We start from the raw sequence: 19583 nt of genomic DNA, 5'->3' as shown, positions 1-19583 counted from the left end.
GGTCAGCGCTGAGAGCAGAGTGAGCCTGGCCCCAATCCCTGCCCTGAGCGGGACCAGCTCGTGCCATGTGGTGAGACAGACTTCCTCCTACTCCCCAGGATAGGACCCTGCCACCCTTCCCCACCCACCTACCTGCTTCCCCCACCCCTTTGCTGCAGAAATCACCATACTGGGCTAATGTTATGATTTCTGAGCAGTCTGTGAAATTGTGACTTAGGCAGGGCTTGAGCCCTGATGCCCTGTGCTGGAGTAGCAGGCTTGGGTGCGCTCTGGTCATTTTGTTGAAGGAGGCTGCTCGGGTGGAGGGAAGAGGCAGAGTTTAGATCGTTTTTAAAGCTTGTCACTAACAATGGGAGTCAGTGGGGGTGCTGCACTGGCAGCTGGCATAAACTGGGCATATTGTAGCCACATCTAAACACCATGCGGATGGGTGACAGACACCTAGACAGGCACCTCTCTGATATAGAGAGCAGCTCATGGGGACAACACATCCCAGCACATATTGCTTTACCTTGAGCCAAAGAGCTCTGTCTGGCTCAGGTAAGCTGTGCATGGCATTCTGGGATGTCGTGTTGAGCTATGCCTGAGTACAGGGTAAGGTTGGTGGTAGGCTTTGTTGTAGAACTCCCTAGGGCATGCTCCTAGGGAGTGTTCAAATTAAAATGGTCCCGGCAGACTTCGTTCCTTGTCCCCTGTTATGTGTGACTGCACCTCGCAGCTTGCTGCCAAAGGCCCAGCAACTTGCGCTGTTGCAGGGTGTTTCTGGTGCTCTGCTTCCAGGTCCTGTATGTGATGGAGCTGATGCAGAACCAGGAGGAGGGCAGAGCTTACTTCAGCTCCATCTCGGAGTTCCTCCTCACCCACCCTGTCCTGAGCTTCGGCATCCAGGTGGTGAGCCGCTGCCGGCTGCGGCACACGGAGGTCCTCCCGGCTGAAGAGGAAAGCGACAGCCTGAGTGCAGGTGAGCAGCAAGGGTCAGTCCGGCCCTCGTTTCCCAGGGGGTTGTGCTGCCGTTCCTGTTCTGGTGGCTGCTCCAAAGCCCTAGCTACACAACCGGACTGTTGAGGATCTGGCAGTGTTAGAGAACAGCACAGACCTGCCCAGAGTGGCCCAGATTTGAGGAGAGGAGGATGGGCTTGTTGCTAGGACACAGGGTTTAGGATCACTTGGGGATGACCTGTTCTGTTCATTCCCTCTGAAGCACCTGGCAATGCCACTGTCAGAAGACAGGACACTGGGCTAGATGGACCATTGGTCTGACCTAGTATGTCCGTTCTTATGTTCTTATGATCGCTGGGTAACTGCTACTGGGATCCTTGTTGGTGCCTCCATTTCGCTCTCTAGAATAGCACTTGGGGGAGTGGAGGGGATGTTCCCACAAGCTGTTTGGTGTGAGCGCACAGGAATGAGGGGTCTGGTTAAAAGACAGGAAACAAAGGATAGGAAGAAATGGTCAGTTTTCAGAATGGAGAAAGGTAAATACTTGTGTCCCCCAGCGGTCTGTACTGGGACCAGTGCTGTTCAACATATTCATAAATGATCTGGAAAAAGGGGTAAACAGTGAGGTGGCAAAATTTGCAGATGATCCAAAACTTCTCAAGATAGTTAAGTCCGAAGTAGACTGTGAAGAGTTACAAAGGGATCTCACAAAACTGGCTAACTGGGCAACAAAATGGCAGATGAAATTCAGTGTTGATAGATGCAAAGTAATGCGCATCGGAAAACATCATCCCGACTATACACGGAGAATGAGGGGATCTGAATTAGCTGTTACCATTGAAGACCGAGATCTTGGAGTCACTTTTGGATACTTCTCTGAACACATCCACTCTATGTGCAGCTGCAGTAAAAAAAACTAACAATGTTGGGAACCATTAGGAAAGCGATAGATAATAAGACAGAAAATATCATAATACCAAAATATAAATCCATGGTACGCCCATACTTGAATACTGCGTGCAGATCTGGTTGCCCCATCTCAAAAAAGGCATACTGAAATTGGAAAAGGTACAGAGAAGGGCAACAAAAATGATCAGGGGTATGGAACAGTTTCCATATGAGGTGAGATTAATAAGACTGACTTTTCAGCTTGGAAAAGAGGTGACTAAGGGGATATGATAGAGGTCTATAAAATCATTACTGGTTTGGAGAAAGTAAATAAAGAACTGTTATTTACTCCTCATAACACATGAATTAGGGGTCACCAAATGAAATTAATTGTCAGCAAGTTTAAAACAAACAAAAGGAAGTATTTCTTCACACAACGTACAGTCAAGCTGTGGAACTCTTTGCCAGAGGATGTTGTGAAGGCCGAGACTATAACAGGGCTCAACAAAGAACTAGATAACTTCATGGAGGATAGGTCCATCAGTGGCTCTTCATAGAATCATAGAAGATTAGGGTTGAAAGGGTTCTCAGGAGGACAACTAGTCCAACCCCCTGCTCAAAGCAGGACCAACCCCAACTAAATCATCCCAGTCAAGGCTTTGTCAAGCCAGGTGCTAAAAACCTCTAAGGATGGAGATTCCACCTCCTCCCTAGGTAACCCATCCCAGTGCTTGACCACCCTATTAGCCAGGATGGACAGGCATGCAAAACCATGCTCTGAAGAGTCCCTAGCCTTTCTTTGCCAGAAGCTGGGAACGGCCGACGGGATGGATCACTTGATGATTTCCTGTTCTGTTCATTCCCTCTGAAGCACCTGGCATTGGCCACTGTCAAAAGACAGGATACTGGGCTAGATGGACCATTGAATGAGCCCAAGGGTATGTCCTTTCTCAGAGCCTGTCTCTTGCTCCCCGTGCTCCCAGCCTGTGCTACCTGCGAGTTGTGTGCAGCACCCCATGCTGCAGCACCTCCTCAGCAGAAGGAGGCACTTAAGCACCGCACCCTGCAGAGCTTCCTCCCATCCCTCCATCCACACTGTGGATTAGGGAGACAGTTCCCCAAAGACCAAGCCTCCCAACACTAGCCAATGAAGCAGGAAACTCAGCCTTCAGGGCGGAGCTGGAGATGACTTCTCCAGGGCTGCAATGCAGAGGACACCACCTTGTAGACAGCCGAGCTGTATTTCTTTTCTTACCATTGCAATCTGCAGGGAGTGGGTAGAATCCCATGAAGAAAGGCCCCATGCTAACTATGACGAATTGACCTGTGCTAGCTTCTGCTGCTGCTAACCCTCGTGACAAGACTGATTTTCTCCTGACCAATCGATTTGGCAGACTGCTTTAATAATGTCAAAAGAGCCCTAGGAGAGCGAACCTGATAATGCACTGGAAGTTGGAGGCAGGAGACTGCCTGTTCCCAGTCCATATCGGTGCATTTATAACAATGGCTAACTGCATCTGCAGCTCTCCAGTGGAGTCATAAAGCTAGGGAAGTATCCTGTCTGTTGTACGGGTGGGGAAACTGAGCCATAGAGGGGGAGGACTTACACAAGCCAAATAGCAAGTTAGTGGCAGAGCTGAGAGTGGACCTCAGGGCTCCTGAATCCCAGTCGTTCCCAAACCACTGGCCCATGCTGCCTCTCCTACATGTGTAGACTGCCTTTCTGGCAGTAACTGGCGACCTTCAGTTCAAAAAACCTGTCGAGCTAACTTGATTGCTGTTGGTGTGAAATGAGATGGGGACAGAGAGATTCATCCACAGACCTGGCGCAGTGACTGGCTTGCAGCACCATGGGGGTCTCGACTGGTGGCTAGGAAGTGGGGGAAGGGCAAGTGGCACTTCCCAGCCCACTTTGTATTTCTTTGCCTCTATTCCAGAAAGTGTTCAGGGGGCTGGGGCTGTCGAATCAGCAGCAGGTGTGTTGATCAAGCTCTTCTGCGTCCACACCAAGTGAGTATGCGTAGGCTTTGCAGACTGTTTCCACATCAGCTGTTTCCGGACAGCTGTTCTGCTCATCCCACCGCTGCCCAGTGCACTCTTTCCTTCCTAAAACCACCTTCACCATCAGGTCACCGGCTGTTCTCTGCTTGCAGCGGTGGATGTGATTTCCCCACTGTTCTTACGCATCCCCCAATCCTGTCCCTCAGTGTGAAACCCACCTGGAGCAGTAGCCAAGGCAAGTATCCTTGGCAGGTGAGGCCATCTGGCCTGACTGGCTAGCTGGCCCTAAGTCTCTTCCTTGCTCCATTTAAAATGCTTCCCTTAAAACGTATTTTCCTGTGGACTCTCGAGTTCTGAGCCTTTGCACAATGTATCAGCAGCTGACTGTTTCTGCTGCCTTGGGGGCCAGGACTCATTGGGTTAGTGCTGACCTGCCATGTGGCTGCTGGGGCTTGAGTCTGGACAGCTCCCTGGGCCTTTCTGGTGTGGATGGTCCAGGAAGGGCTCAGCTGAGGCAGAGGACTGGGGACTCCCACTTGGTCCTTAGTAGGCAGAAAATACTGAAGTGCTTTCCAGGACCAGCTCCAAGAAGGGGAATCTGTTACGGTGTATGGCTCGGTGACTGTTGCATGAACTAACCCAGCATTTTGGAACGTTACAGGGCCCTTCAAGATGTGCAGATCCGATTCCAACCCCTTCATAGCCCGGACATGGCTGCACCGATCCCTTCCCATGGCTCCCATGAAGATTTCGGTAAGTCCCTTCCGTCAGGGTTCCTGGCCAGAACCATCCGGTGCTTTGACCTTCCCTATATTGTGTCTCCAGCATTGCTGACACTGCTCAGCGAGCTGGGGGGGCAGTTTTGGAGGGGATGTTTGGGCACCTGGTATCCTTGTTATCCTGAAGGCGTCCCTGCTGTGAGGTCCTTCTGACTGCTGAGCTGGGCATAGGAGGGCTGGCGGGTTAAAGGGGTGAGGCTGAGCACGGGGTGGGGGTGTCACTGCAAAGCGACACGTTGAGCTATGGGAGAAGTGTTTTGTGCGCTCTGTAGTGCCCCCTTTGCTTGGTCTGGGACTTCCTCCTGGGGAAGCTTCGCTCAGGCAGGACAGGGTCGGTGACGAGGGCTTCTGAGGGCAGAGGAGGGATTGAAGGTTGGGCCCAGCTGACCCAGCTGTATTGCCCTGTATTGCTGCTGTGCCATTCAAACCATAAGCAGGGAAGCTTGCATGTCGATCACATCTGCTCCTTGGCATGCTCACTCTTCACTGGCACAGGCTACAAGTCTGTTCCTTCATCTTCTTGATGGGTCCAGCTAGCTGCTTCTGTGCCCCGACTCTGCATGTGCCCGGGGGTTCTCCACTTCTGTTCTTGGAGCCTGGGCTGGTGGCAGTGGTGTAGCATGTGCTTTGCAGGAATAAAACTCTCCCTGCCTGGCTTCTTTGGGAGCTCTCTGAGGTTAATTTGTACGTGTCTCTCTGAAGCGTTTCCAGACCACCTGGCTGACCTGGGCACAGAAGGGCTTGGATCGGAGAAGGGGTCTGTACATGGCTCCCAGCCAGACTTACGGCGCATTGCAGACCTGCCTGTGCCAGCGGATTTTCTCTCCCTCTCCAACGATGCCAAACCCAAACTGATGACCCCAGATGCGTTCATGACCCCAAGTACATCTCTTCAGCAGGTAGCCGGAGAGGGGTGGGGTCAGTGGGGAATGCAGGGGATGGTCTGGCATTTTGCTTTCTGAGGAATCCTACCTAGGCTGTGATGACTCGGTCTGGATAATCTAGTGTATAAAGCATAGGAAGTGCTCAAAGCTCTTAGCCTTTGGTTAACCCTTTGCAGCTGACTTATGGCAGGTACACCATGAAATCTTGGCTCCTAGGAACAAATAACCAGCGGTTTCCTGCAAGGGTTCTTCTGGGAAAGAGACTGCAGTACTCCTGCTTCTCAAAAGGGTTCAGATGCAAATGCAGCCATGAAGAAGAGAACCCAGAGCTTAGCAGCCAGGGCTGTGGCCCCTTAAAATGCCAGGCTGACCCAAGCTCATGCTGAGAGAAGACGGGACCTGAGCAACTTTGGTGCAAGACCTGCCCCCAAACCAGTGAGCCAGTGGGGTGACGGCATGTTCTTGCTTTGTGGGATTTGGCTTTTGGGGTGGCGATCCCCTCCAATGTCTGCACGAGGGCTGCTCTTCCCTGAAGTGGCCTGGGGGTGCTCCCTACAGCTTTTCTGTGTGGCTGCTGGCTAGTTGCAGAGGAGACTCGCAATCTGCTGAGCTGACTTGCTTTATAGGTGCCAGAGAATCTGCACCATTGCACACCAGGCTGTAATGTGGGTTGAAGAGGCACAGCCCATTTTTAGAACTCTTCTCTGGTAACGTAGCCCGTAACATCCCCATGTTCCTAAATGGCTGAGCATCCCAGTGGGCACAGGCATCACTTCCCCATCTCTTAGCACTGCCCGCAAGGCCAGGCTAATGAGGGAACGTGACAGAGAACATGTCTGCAGCCTAGCATGCTCTCCAGCTGCATCATTTCACTTGCCTTTTCTTCGGGGCGAGGTGATTCAGGTTTTGCTTTAGCTCCTGTGGTGTCCCTTGTACCAGGAAGGAGCACTCCCCAGGACCTTCCTCCAGCCTCCGCATTGCTGGAAGGAGAGTGTCATAGGCCTTTCCGCTCGCTGGTACCCAGCATGGTGAGTTGTCCCAGGGGCGGTTCGGTTTGTGAAAGTCAGGCTCTTATGCTCAGCCTCTTTTCCTTAGAGATCCAAAAACATTTGTTTCCTCCATGTGTCTGTGTGCTGGAGCTTTGCTGGGTCAATAGGAAGAAACAGATGGGGCCTAATGCTCCCCCTCACGTGGAGAACCAGTGGCTCTGCTGCAGCATGTGTCTGTGAGGTGTGTCTGGAGCATGCCTCACTGACACTTTGGAGTGTTGGTCTGCTTTGGTGCCAGCATGTACTGCCTTGTGCTGATGCAAAACTCTGGCTGTGAGGAGTGAGCTATACAATTCTCCCCTATCTTCCTGCAAAGGCTCTGGAGGTGTTTCCCAGGTCACTTGGTGACCTGTCTGGTGCTGCAGATTATCCCCAGTGTTCAGACTGCAGCAAGGGCTGGATGGTGCAATGCCAGTGTGACGGTGGCCGCATGGGGCCACTTACCACATTGCGCAACTTGCCCAACTGTTCTGTTTTTAGAAGGGTGGATTCTAACCTGTCTTATGGAAGGTTTGTACCTGTCTGTCTACACCTGAGCATGCCCTGGCAATGGTTCTTAAACCGAGGCCTGAAGCCACTCCCCTAGTGTCGAGGGGTCAGTCAAAAGCCTGGCAAAAGAGGCTTTCACTGCAGTGTGCGTGAATGGGTCTCTACATGCCAGAGTTCTGACTCTGGAATCCAGGAGCAGCAGTGGCACCAGTATGACAGACTACGGAGGGCACATGTGCCCCCACCCAGCAGCCTCACTTCTCCCAGGGTTAGCCAGGGTTGGGAGGCACCTCACTACCATGTGCCCTTAGCGTAGGGAAATCTGGTTTGTGCCTGGTGTGGATCAGCTTCCTGAAGCCATCAGTCTCTGGCAGCACCAACACTGTCTTCCAGGCCTCACTCTCTGTACAGGTTAGCGATAGGCCCACACCAACCCCCAAGTCGTCCGAGCGTCCACTGAAGCGTCCAGTCCCTTATCCACTGAACATTCCCAGAATTACCAGGTCTGCTGTTCCCGAAGGCACAGTAAATCACAGCTTGTTAGTTATACTTTGGAACACAGCGCTGAACATACGGCACTTTGGATATATTTATCGTGAGAACAAGAATAAGTTTATTATCCAGGAACAGAGATTCAAGTGATAGGGGCTAAGAATATTGGAAACAAATGGTTACAGATGAAACACAATCATAATGGGCTTTCTAGACACAAACCTTAATGAACAAGTATCCTTCTACCTAAAGAAACTTCTCTCACCCAAAGTTCTCTGCAGTGTTTTCAGCCAGTCCTGGCTGAGCTCCCTTTTTTGTGAAGCAAACTTGCTGTCCATTTACTCCCTAGGTGAAGGATTACATAGGAGCTCATCTTTACCCCAGTTAAAGTTCAGAAGTTCATTGTACTACCGCTAAACAGGATAACTCCCGCTGGTTACCTCTGCCTGTGAATTTCTTGCCTTGAATATTCCACATAGTCCTTCATTAGCATTTGGCTCAGACTTGAGTGAAAGCACATTGTGAACTTCCACACAGTACTTAAGCTACATGTAAACAGATGGATAAACCTCTCTTCTCTGAAGGAAAACCTGTTTTTCACCTTTGCTGATGACCTGTCCCTAGACAGACTTTCAGTGTACACACACAACTCTCACACCATCCGTACATGTTTTGCAATAATATTGATGACCAGTGTGACACAGGCTTTTATGAGAGACCTCACATGACACCCCTTGGTGAACTCTTGGTGAATGTAAATACCAGACCCAAGGATTTCCTTACACCCCCTCTCCTTATGCCCTCTGCCAGTTGGCATTGAGAAGTCCCTTGGTCACACTGCGAACTATAATGGCAAAGGTCAGACACCCATCCCATGGAAGTGACCAGCTGTCTCTGATCTGTTCATTAGATGCTTCTCTCTACCTGTTGGCAGCAGTTATCTAGGTCAAGGCCAAGCCACTTGGCTTCTGTCCAGGTCTGCTCCTGTAGGAGGTGCTTAGAGAGCCCAGAGACCATGCCATCCAGGGTGGAGAAGGGGGTGTAGAGCTGAGTATTGGGCTCCTCTTAGTGAAACTGCTTAGCCCCTTCTCCCCTAGCAGCTGCACATGTGTGAACGGGAGGGGTGACAGGGCTGAGCCCTGCAGAACTTTGCTTGGGAGTGCCCTGCACAGTCAGTGCAAGTAGCTTCTTGGAGAGGGTGGCTCAAACCCCCAGAAGAGCCTTTCCATCTGATCCGTAGTCAGGTCATTAAAACCTCATGCTCAGTTCTGTCATAGGCCACGATGGGGCCCGGTCCTCGACAGGTGCCCCTGGTACATCTGGAATCCTAGGAGAGTTTCCTTGTTTCTTCTTCACTCTGTCACCTTCTGCAAGCTGCACAGTGGGAATGTGGAGGGAGCCAGGAGTTGTTCCGGTAGAGGCCTAGTAGCAGAATCCCCTCTCAAAGCCCTGAATTATTTGTGCTAGATTACCGTGTCGCCAGGAAGCAGCGTCAGTTCCCTGACTGCAGTTACAGCCATGAGCAGCACTTCCGTCAATGACACCGGCATGCCCAGGTAAGCAGAGCCAGAGTGGCGTGTCCTTCCCAGCCATGCTGGGCCCCATTTGCAGAGCAGGACAGCATTCCAAGGCAGGATACTTGCCGTCAGGGTTAGCCATCAGTTTGTGTCGCAAGCATCTGTGAGAAACTCTAAGGCAGTGCTGATCAAGCTTGCTTCCTTCACAGTGTCCCAGGAGGACGGGATGGCACAGGGGCAGCCTGCTCTGTTTCCTGCCTTGGAGAAATTCTCCCATTGCGCCGCAGCTCAGATGCTTTCCCTGCTCCTCCTAAGTGGATGTTGCTGTTTACAAGCAGTGAAGGCTGCAGCCCCCAAGGATGGAGAGGCATTGCTGGGTGGCTGAGGGAAGGGTAATGGTGTTAACTGAGGGACACTTAGAGTGAACATCAGGCACATCTTCCTGGCGGTGAAGAGCATAATAGGGTAGAAACCTCAGTGCTTGGGAGAGGACAAGGACAAACCCTGCAGAGTCCTGTTCTCTAGGGATGGGCTAGAGGATCTAATGAGTCTCTTCCATCTCTGACGCCCCTGAGTTCTAACAGACTCCCTCTAGTGAGGTTGTGACGCTCTTCCTTTCAGTCTCTAGTCTAGGAAGGGTGGTCACTATGAGGGGAGGTCTCCAGTTGGATGGGAGGAACCACAAAGCTTGAGGAACCCGGGGTAAACTGGGGGCAGGTGCTCCAGCATTGACCAAGTGCAGTGGGAATCGCAGTTCCTGAGCTCAGGGCCTCTGCCTGAACCTAACCTATGAAATCCAGGGCTCAGCTTGTTCCAACTCCCTGTACAGGCCATCTGAAGACCTGACTTTGACCCCAAAAATGCAGTTGGACTCCAGCCTCACACTGAGCAGCAGTAGCAGCAGTCTCCAGACAAGTCCTAGGAACCATTCAGTCCTTATCCCTGGACTCCCCGACAAGCTGACCCCAAAGGCACCTGTCCCGGTAAGGCTCTGAGCGCTGAATACCACCTTCTGGTTTTGGCACATGGTAACTCTCCCTTTCTTTCCATGATCCTCTGCAGCTTGGAATGCACCATGGTGTCCACACTGGCCCCTTTGCATGGGGAGCAGGTCTGGTTTCTATCCTGTGCCAGCACATGGGTCACAGATCTGCAAGCTGGGGCACCCAGTCAGTAACAGAGCAAGCATTGCCTGTCAGTGCAAGCCATGAAACTTGGCTTTGAAAATGGGGGCAGCTCTAGCACATGGTTACTTTTCTTATTCCATCATCAGCGACATGAGAAGCAGTCACTACCCATGCTAGGAGATCTAGTCGCTGGGTGGAAAGGAGCCAAGGAAGCACCCCAGGGAAAGCTACCAGACACGCAGAGGAAACAGATTGCTCTGCCATTGTACGTTTCCAGACCAGGATTGTATTACACTGAAATTTGAGCTGAGTAGTTGAATCTGCTGCTTCCTGTTTTTGGGCCTGTTTTATGATGTTTCTGTCCCCTGCTGCTGTAGGAAAGACCTAATGAAATTGATTATAGCCAGTAAAACAAACTGAAAGTAAATATTATCTCATGTCTTTTTCAGTTCTAGAGACTTTAGATGTTACTTGTAGCACTCAATATGAAATCTTCAATTGGAAACAGGTTTTAAGCTGATGTCTCTTTAACTGGTGCATCTTGCTTCTTTGGCAGGAGAGGTGTGAAATCTTAGACCCAGTCCTGCATGCTCTCATGTATGTGGTTCACCCTTGACCTCAGTGGGACTGGCAGTGTTGTGTGCTGGAGTGTTTGTAAACCCTGACTCTACACTGTGTGGCTCCAGTCCATGAATGCTGCTCCTACAAAATGAACAGCACACAGCAAGGACAGACCTGTCCTTCTGGACAGCTGGTAGGAGGGGTGCTGGAGCAGGAAGGAATCAGCATGTCTGATCACCATGTCTGTGGCCCTCCCCCATCTGCCTAGCTCCTGAGCAGCCCTGTCCTGGGGCACAGGGTACTGAGGCGTCTCCGCTCGCTCCCCTGAAGGCGGGCTGATGCTGAGGTGCCCACCCCATGAGGTGCTGCTGGTCCCTGAGGTGGCTTCTGTGTCTGCATGGCAGTGAAAGTTGGCTTGTTTCTGTTGGTTAGGTCACTCCAGGAAACCCCCCTCTGGCTCTGGAGCTGCAGGAAGTGGAGCCCCTTGTGGTAGCCCAGGCCTCCCCCACCCGCGAGCGCTCCCCGGATGTCATTTCGTCGGCCTCCACAGCCATGTCCCAGGATATCCCAGAGATTGCCTCAGAGACCCTGCAGCGCGGCTTCGCCACAGCCCCGGCTGGGCTCCCTGCAGAGGTGCTGGAGCCCAACCACCATGCGGACAGCATGGCCTCAGCCGCCTCGGCCTTGCACTTGCTGTCCCCGAGGAACCGGCACAGCTCTGAGCACAGCCAGCACTCCCTGGACATGGCCCCGGTGGAGGTGGACAGGCTGAACACACCCTCCTTGCTGGAGACTGCTCTAACTCAGGAAAATGCATCTTCCAACAGCGTCGTGAGCCAGCCATGGCCCGCGGCCCCTGACATCACCAGGGAAACACGGAACAGCATAGCAGACAGGTAAATGGGCTGGGTGAGCCTTGCTCTGCTTTCCTTGGGGGCATTTTCTTAGGGCTGTCCAGTTGGTACATTGGTGGTAAACTGATGTTTCTGGGTCTTAGCCATCCCTCCTTCCAGAATCCTGGTGAGCCGCTTCTCCCCTCCAGCACCCTGACTTTGTAGGCTTAGCATCACTGTCACCCACTCCAGGCCACCTTTAGTACGCATCCTTGCTCTGCAACAGGGACTCCAAAATAGCATGTGGTCTTCTACATTTCTCACCCACTCCAGCTCAAAGGGGTGTAGTTCCTTCAGGGTGAAATAACCCTTTTTCCAGCTGCCAGCCCTGCCTACTCACCCTGAGATCTGAAAGTCAAGCTGGAGACTTTCCATCTTGTGTATGACCACCTGAACAAAGGCTTTGCAGGCCAAATTCTGCCCCTTGCAACACCTGTGCCGCCGTGTCCACAGGAACTGATTGGAATGAGGTAGCCAGTTTTGCTGCCAGTGCCCAAGATCGACTAGTTTCTCACCTGTGATTGGGCTGGCTCTGTGGTCACAGAGACGCCAAACAAACTTGGTCCCTGAAGTGAGCAGCAATGATTGATGCATGTGGTGAAGCAGGTCTGAGGTGAAAGCGTGCTCCCAGCTCCAGCATAGAGAAAAGGGCCACGCTTAGCCACGTCTGGGAAACAAACTCTTTCAGCACAAGCAGCTGCAGGGGACCCTGGCAGGTCTGGAATGTGGGGCCTGGCCAGATCCTACCTCCTCTGGCAGGTGTGGAGCAGAATATCCTGACTTGGCTGCGGGCCTCTCATCAGATGGGAATCTGCATGTTCCAGGGCCAGCCCTACAGCCTCCATCCTTCTGGATGAGGCCAGCACCGCTGCTTAATAGACCAGAGCTGTCTCCTGAGGTAAAGGAGACAGCCATCCTTCCACCCCGGGAGCAGTGTGTGCTGCCTCTGCAGCATTTCTAGCCCCCATTGCCATGGGGGGGGGCAGTGAGGAATGAGGAGCAGCCATGGAACCTGGGGCTCCACGCTGCTTTTTCATGTCCTCTGTCAGCTGTCTGGCTTGGGATCTGGATACAGGGTATGTGGTTAGAAAAGCCACGCCAGGGTGGCTGGTTTTCCTGGACCCCTGACTTCAGGCCTTGTGATTCTCAGCACTCTGCAGGCATGCCAATGCCCAGATAACGGCCTCTTGCTGTTACCGCTGATGCACTGTGTCTGGGGGTCTGAAATACCCCCCCTGCACAGGTTAAAATATAATGTCTGGGGACGCACTCTATCCTAGTGCAGGGGTGGCCGACCAGTCAGAGACGAAGAGCCAAAAAATAGCTATAGATACTGCAAAGAGCCAATTCACGCTGATCTGTCAATTTCAGCGGCAGCTTGTCAATTTCACTTTGGCACCCCATACAGCCTCAGAGCAAAGAGCTGTGAAGAGCCACATGTGGCTCGCAAGCCGCAGGTTGGCCACCCCTGTCCTAGTGCAACACCTGCCTCTGGGGGAGAGCAGCATGGAGCCTCCTGTTAACTGCTTCCTGTTCACTGACGTTTATAAACGGTGCTTGTCCTGCAGTGTAGGATATTGCGCGGTCTCCTACTGTCCCCAGACTGGCCTGACATCTACAGCCCTACCCACGCTCTGTCTGCTCCCTCAGAAGCTGGGAGAACGGACGGGCCTTGCAGGGAGCCTGAAAGGCCAGCAGACTGGTGTGTGGGAAAGGCTTAGCACCACGCACCGATGGCTGTGTTGTGCTGCTGCTTCCAGCTGAGAGCAGGTTGCCTCCATGCGGAGCTGGTGTGACGGGAGCTTCACTGGTGGGGATGACGCAGTGTTGGAGTGTTCTGCCTGATCCCTCCTGATCACACCCAAGCGTCTGGCCCAGATGCCCATGGTGCAGGGCCCCGGCTGTCGGATCCCACCGATTCTGTGAACCCACCAGTGGTGTGAGCTATCAGCAGGCCCACTCCTGTGCAGGCAGTGGAATGAGCAGATAACTAGGCCAGGAGATGTTTTCATGATGATGTTTCCCTTTTACCCAGCCCAAGGGATGACGTTGAAGAGAAGCACAAGAGCTCTTCCTATCACAGGCACAGCTACCACCTGCTGCAGCATGACAGCCAGGATGCCAGCGCAGAGCAAAGGTACCGGCACGCATGGGCCTCCAGCATCCCTGGCATGGACTCTGTTCATGCTGCGTTTGTGCCTCTCTCCTCAGCAAGTCTTCATTTGCTTTGTCTCCTGCCACCCAGCCCTGGTGTGAGGGAGGCTGTGAAGGCAATTCTATCTGATAACGTGGGCTGGCTGGTGCGATGCTGCTTGGGTATCACCTGGGTTACACTCTACAGGGTCAGAGCGCTCGCTGGGCTGCTCAAGGGAAGGTGGACAAAGCATGGCTCATGTAGCTTGGTCCAGTCGTTGGGGCAAGCCAACCAGCAGGCACTGTTTGTTGGAGCCTAGCCCTCAAATTTAAAGTAGGGTAGATCAAGAGTACCCTGGGCACTGCTGTGCTCCAAGATCCTGCCCACTCATGACCCATCCTTCACCACCAGAGCCTGATCCTACATGCCGAATTCCCGCTGCCTTCAATGAGAGCAGCAGCAGCAGCCTGGCAGGGGCAGCCCCCGGTCAGTGGAGAGCTCAGTTAGCCGTGTTTAAACGGACTCCCTCGGTCTCTCCACGTTACAGCACTAAGTGGGTCATGCACCTTCTGTCTCTTCATTTGAGAGGTGTGCTTGCTTGTCAGCAGTCACATCCTGGGAATTCCCTGCTAGGGAGCTGTCAGAGAGCTCTGCAGCGCAGCCTGATGCAAAGACTACAGGTCCCATCATGCAGTGCTCCATCTCAATCTGAGCAGCCTGGTTCCTTGGTTCAAGGTGGAGTGCTTCATGCTGGACCCTGCGGACTCCTCTGGACAGACGATCTGGCTGGCTGTAGAGCAGGGTGGCTGTAGAGCAGGGTGCTAGGTAGGGCTGACTCTCTTCAATACTGCTAGCGACCCCCTCTCCCTGCGCTTCCTTCACAGTGACCATGATGATGAAGTTGCAAGTTTGGCTTCTACGTCCGGCGGGTTTGGTGCCAAAGCAGCAGTGCAGAGGTTGCCTGTGAAGGACTGGAAAGCCAAGGTGTCCCCTCGGGCTTCCCCCAAGCTCAAACGGAAGGGCAAGAAAGATGACGGGTACGCCAGACTTCCAGGGCAGATAGCTGCAGGACTGGCAGGGTCACAGCCTGAGAAACGCACTAGCAGCTAAGCTAGGCAGCAGTGCCCTAGCGCTACTGCCGTCTGTGCATGGGGATACCAGCTTTGTGAGCAGCACCCTCAGTCCTGGTGAAAGTCCTGCATTGCCCAGGCAGAGGGGCCATAGCAGAGGGGCGTGGGAGCAGACGCTCTCCTGCCCTTCCAGGGGACAGGGCCTGCACAGGGCTGATTATAAATTGGGCTTCAGAAAAACTTGTGGGAGTCAGGCTCATTATAATGAGGTGGGAGGGGTACAGAGCCTTGTTTCTACTTCCGTGCCCCATGGCAGAGCCATCTGCCCTATTTCGGGGACAGCTCTGTCAGGACTGTCATTCTCTTAAGTGTTTGTGCAGCACCTGGCCCAACAGAGCTCTGATCTGGGTAGCTTCTAGGTGCTAGCACAGTGGCCACATGCAGTAATGTCTGTCTCTCGCCTGCCTGCTGTGTCTGTTTATAACTTGACCATATGAATGTGCTCTGGCTGAAACTTCATCAGCCAAAGTCAGCCCATGAGAAGGTGCTCAGGTAGCCCAGTCCAGTGTGCTGAGTCCTGGGTACAGGAAAATCAGGGTGATTTCTGCAAATGGCTTTCTGCTCCTGTGGCTGTCACGGGGCTCCGTCAACCGGTTTGGAGCTGTCCTTGTGTAGGACATGCCTGCAGACCACAGGCTAGGGCTTTAAATGGTTGGTTGCAAGGAAAGGAGGCAGCGAACAAGGAATCTCTGCTGAGAAATGCCATTTTCCTGCCATACCCCAGTCCTCTTCAGGCAGCTGAATTGCTGCTGTAGTGGCTGCAGGCTTTCCAGGCTGTGAGCTGCCAGTGCCTGCCTCCCTCCTGCTAGGTTTGACTCAACATGGAGTTCTGGGTTTGCAGGAGCCAAACTGGTCTCTCCTGCTTAACAAACCAACCAAGTCCATGTTTTCTTGTTCAGTCCATGTTGCAATGTATGGCTCCAGACAATCATTAAACACGCGCTTCGGGAACCACACAATGTGCATCAGATTGTTCTTTATAAGAAACAGAGAACACTGCCCTCTTAATGTCTGCGTAGATAGCATCAGGAGTGACTTCTCTGCCCCCAAATTCAGTCAAGGTTGTGTTTATTCTTCATGAACGTCCGGGGAGCCCAGTGACCCCCCAGGCCCAAGGGTCAGCCCCAGACACAGACAATCTGGCTGGCTGTAGAGCAGGGTGCTATGTCAGACCAGCCCATCTAGAGGAGCAGTGTATGGGGTCCTGTGAGTCTTAATCGCTAGTGGTAGTTATTCTTGGCATTGATATAGTCCTGTACAAACATGAACTCTCTACCCTCCTGGAGCTTTTGTGTTGGTGGGGGTGCAAGACAGAAAGGGGGCAGGCGCTGGGAAGGCACGGAGGGGAGAGAGTTGCACGTGCCCAGCTCAGTCAGGGTTGGTGAGAGAGCTGAATGATCCCAGGCGGGGTGCACTTCACATGGTTATGGTAACTCTTCTTTTCATTTCCAGGGATGCAAGCCAGTCCCCAAGATCATGTGATCACCAGGTTAGTCTCAGTGCAGCCATCGCCGCTCCCCTGGGGATGCGATGCTCCATCACCTGCTTGCACACTAGCCAGCTCGCTGATGACGATTCCCTCAGCATCTGTTGCAGAGCCTGGGGTCTGTGCTGAGTGAGCCGACAGGGCATGCCGGCTGTGCCTTGTTGCTAGCAAAGGCCCTGCAGAACTTGCTGGGCGTTGCTTAGCTCTGTGGCTTACGGATGGCAGAAACGGGGTTGGTCTGAGAGGGGTGCCCAGACTTAGCGAAACCAGTGGCCTCCTTTGCAGCTTACCACCTCTGACTTACATCCACATGGTCCCCCTTTCACCAGTCCAACCTGCTCACCCACAACTCTAGTGTTTGCTCCTGCATGAGATGAATAGAAATCACTTGGTGTGTGCCAGCAATGGGAAAACACAGCATTCCTCGCCCCATTAGGGACAGAGCAGCTCTGGCCTGTGAGAGCTCCTTATCTCTGCTGGTAGCATCTCCTTGTCACGCTAGGGCCACGTTTTAGGATTCCGTAGCCTTTGGCACACACTGGGCTCAGTGGGGTCTACTGTCTGTAGCATTGGGTTAGCCTTTCAGACGGCTTCCCTCTATGTTAAAGGCTGCTCCGTCTGGTGGGGACAAAGCACCTTCAGAGATTCCAAGGCCAGATGGGACCAATGTGATCATCTAGCCTGATGGGCCATATAGCTTTTCCAGAATAACTTCCCTTTGTACCATTCCCCTTCCTCTGGGCATGGGGCTGGCCAGAACCACTTCCCCTCCTGAGCCAGAGGAGGTGTTATGGTGCTGCCCCTGTGAAGGGCGGTGCATGCCCCAAACAATGCATAGCTCTATCGTAAGTGCCTGAGGTCAGTGTTTAAATCCTGGGGCTTTGCTCTCCTGATTGCAGAGACCTACATCCTGTAAGTATTGTAGGCAGCTCCAGGGATCCAGGCTCTGGTTTGCATGTTACCTTTGGGGAGCAAAAGATTTGAAGTAGGTTTTTAAACAGCCTCAGAAGGTCTGGGCAGGGTTCGCCCCCCAAAGGCTCAATCTCAGGTCAGCCCTAGTGCCTGGAGGGAACTTGGGACATGGCATGTGTTGCTGTCTCATCTGTGGGCTTCTTTAAAGGCAAAATGCTGATCCTATTGGAGATGATGGGAATGTTGCCACATGGCTTCCTTGAGCCTGGGACTGGCCTTGAATCATGCCATGGTTGTGTTGGGCTTTGCTCCTGGGCTTAAGTGGTGAACTGGCCCTGGGTTTCCCTAGCCGGGGGCTTAACCTCTGCTGACCTCGACCTCAGTGGCCAGTGGTGTTGGAGCATATAATTTGCCTGCCTTGTCTGCAAACAGGTGGCCCCTGAGTGCCAGGAGGAGTTGATGTCTCTGCTGCGGAGCCAACAGAGGGAGCTCACGGAGCTGAGACAGAACCAGATGGAACTAATGCAGAGACTCACTGACCACCTGGATGCTGTGCAGAGCTCCCTTATGGGCCACATGGAAAGAGTGATTGATTCTCAGCAGGAACAAGAGCGTATCCTTCCTGGCAAACCTCTCCTGGAGGCCAGCATGTCACAGGGCCAGGCCTTCTGGGGTGAGCAGTGCTGCATGAGAGACGTAAGAGTCTCCCGTCAATCCCAGCAGCCATATGTCTGCGCCATAAAACCCCGGCGTAGTTCAGCAGCTCCGGGGTGCCAGGGTTGGCGTGGTGGGGGATGCTGTGATGCAGGGTTAGGTGCACCAGATGAGCTGTGTGGGGTCCCAGCACTCGGATAGTGGGAGATGCTGATGGGCGGGGTTGATGTTTCTTGACAGGTGCTTGCTGAGAGCCAGCCTGCAGTGGATCTGGTTCATGCTACCGCTCCTGTCCCTCACAAAGAGCAAGAGGGACAAGTTGTTGCTTTCCACTGGCCCCTCCAGTGACCTGTTTGCTGGCGGGTGCGTTATAAGATCTAAATCTGCCGTCCCCTGGAGTCCCCTGTTACTGAAGGTGCTGGTGAGCTCTTGTGCAGGAGACAACGTGTATCTGGCTAGTGCTGGCCCTCACAGGTTTGGTTTGGGGGCATAAGAGAGGGAATCTCCTGGTGGCTGTTGCTCCTTAACGTGTGACCTCCAGAGCGGAGGCTGGATCGAGCTCTGACAGAGGGGCAGCAGCGGAATGGACAGCTCCAGGAGCATCTATCCCAGCAGCTCTCACAGTCCCTCTCCACTGCTGCATGCAATCGCCTGGAGAGGACCATCCGTGAGGAGATGAAGAAGACAGTACCCCAGTGTAAGTGCTGGTGCTGTGTGGCTGGTGCAGCGTGGGCCCAGCCAGTCACTGTATAGCCACATGCCGCAGGGTGGCAATAGGGGATGCAGGACTGCACATGCGACACACTTGGTCCTGGTAGCCTCTTGGTGTCACTGAGCTCTCTGAAGATGGGGAGCTGGGAAAGGCTTGGAGGAGCTCCTGAGGGAAGGGACAACTTCAGAGAGCGCAGACTGACCTGCTGCAAAGCCTGTGGGGTCTGTGTCCTTTTGGGGTACCTGGGCTGTCGAGTCTGAAGCTGTTCTGGGGCTTGCTCAAACTGCACTGAGCCCACTTTGGGAGGAGTCCTGGGCCATGGCTGCTCGCCAGGCGCTGTAAGTGGCCACAGCTGTGCCGATACAACCCCATAGCATAGATACAAACTGGCACGGTTCCGTCACCTTAGGAACTCCGCCTCCCTGAGCGACAGTAGCTAGGCTGACAGGGGCATTCTTCCATCGACCTAGCCACGGGTACAGCAGGCTGGCAGAGCTATGGTGCTCGAGGGTGGATTTTCATACCCCTGAATGAAGTTTTATCTGTAGACCAGGTCTGAGGGGATCCTGGGTGCCAGGCACCCTCCTGTTGCCTAGAGAAGGAAATGCCCATCTGGCCTCTGTGAGCCAAAGCTCTCAGGTGAAGCTGGGTCCCTTTTTCCTTTGTATTGTTCCCAGGCATTTCCAAGAGCCTGGACCCTGTCACTGGCCAGCTGAGTAACACGATCTCTGCCAAACTCACGGCTGTCGAGGGGACATTGAAGGAAAACGTCACCAAGCTAGTGAAATCAAAGGTAAGGATCAGACCAACGGCCACCTGCATTCCCCTCCGGGGTAAGCCACCCACGGCGGACAAGTCACCTGCCCCTCAGCTGGTGCTGAAAACAGTTTAGCTGCTAGCATAGGCAGATGAGACTCTGTGTCAGGGTTGTTGTGG

General features: G+C 53.3%; 1 protein-coding gene across 1 annotated transcript in view; it reads left to right on the top strand.

Annotated features, from left to right (window-relative positions):
- Positions 1–19583, top strand: part of EDC4 (enhancer of mRNA decapping 4) — a 57400-nt gene that overhangs the window by 29858 nt on the left and 7959 nt on the right. The window contains exons 12-24 of the mRNA XM_067553037.1: positions 781–961; positions 3765–3837; positions 4490–4581; positions 5310–5506; positions 8989–9077; positions 9868–10021; positions 11159–11622; positions 13655–13756; positions 14638–14790; positions 16336–16372; positions 17714–17894; positions 18477–18632; positions 19325–19440. Of these exons, the coding sequence (XP_067409138.1) occupies positions 781–961; positions 3765–3837; positions 4490–4581; positions 5310–5506; positions 8989–9077; positions 9868–10021; positions 11159–11622; positions 13655–13756; positions 14638–14790; positions 16336–16372; positions 17714–17894; positions 18477–18632; positions 19325–19440 (1995 nt within the window). The remainder of the gene's footprint in view (positions 1–780; positions 962–3764; positions 3838–4489; positions 4582–5309; positions 5507–8988; positions 9078–9867; positions 10022–11158; positions 11623–13654; positions 13757–14637; positions 14791–16335; positions 16373–17713; positions 17895–18476; positions 18633–19324; positions 19441–19583) is intronic.

Source organism: Emydura macquarii, unplaced genomic scaffold (genome assembly GCF_026122565.2).
Source record: "Emydura macquarii macquarii isolate MOO-44397 ecotype Brisbane River unplaced genomic scaffold, CSIRO-AGI_Emac_v2 contig_295, whole genome shotgun sequence".
Lineage (NCBI taxonomy): Eukaryota > Metazoa > Chordata > Testudines > Chelidae > Emydura > Emydura macquarii.
Note: the sequence above shows the minus strand (reverse complement) of the source record. Positions and strands in the feature narration are given on the sequence as shown.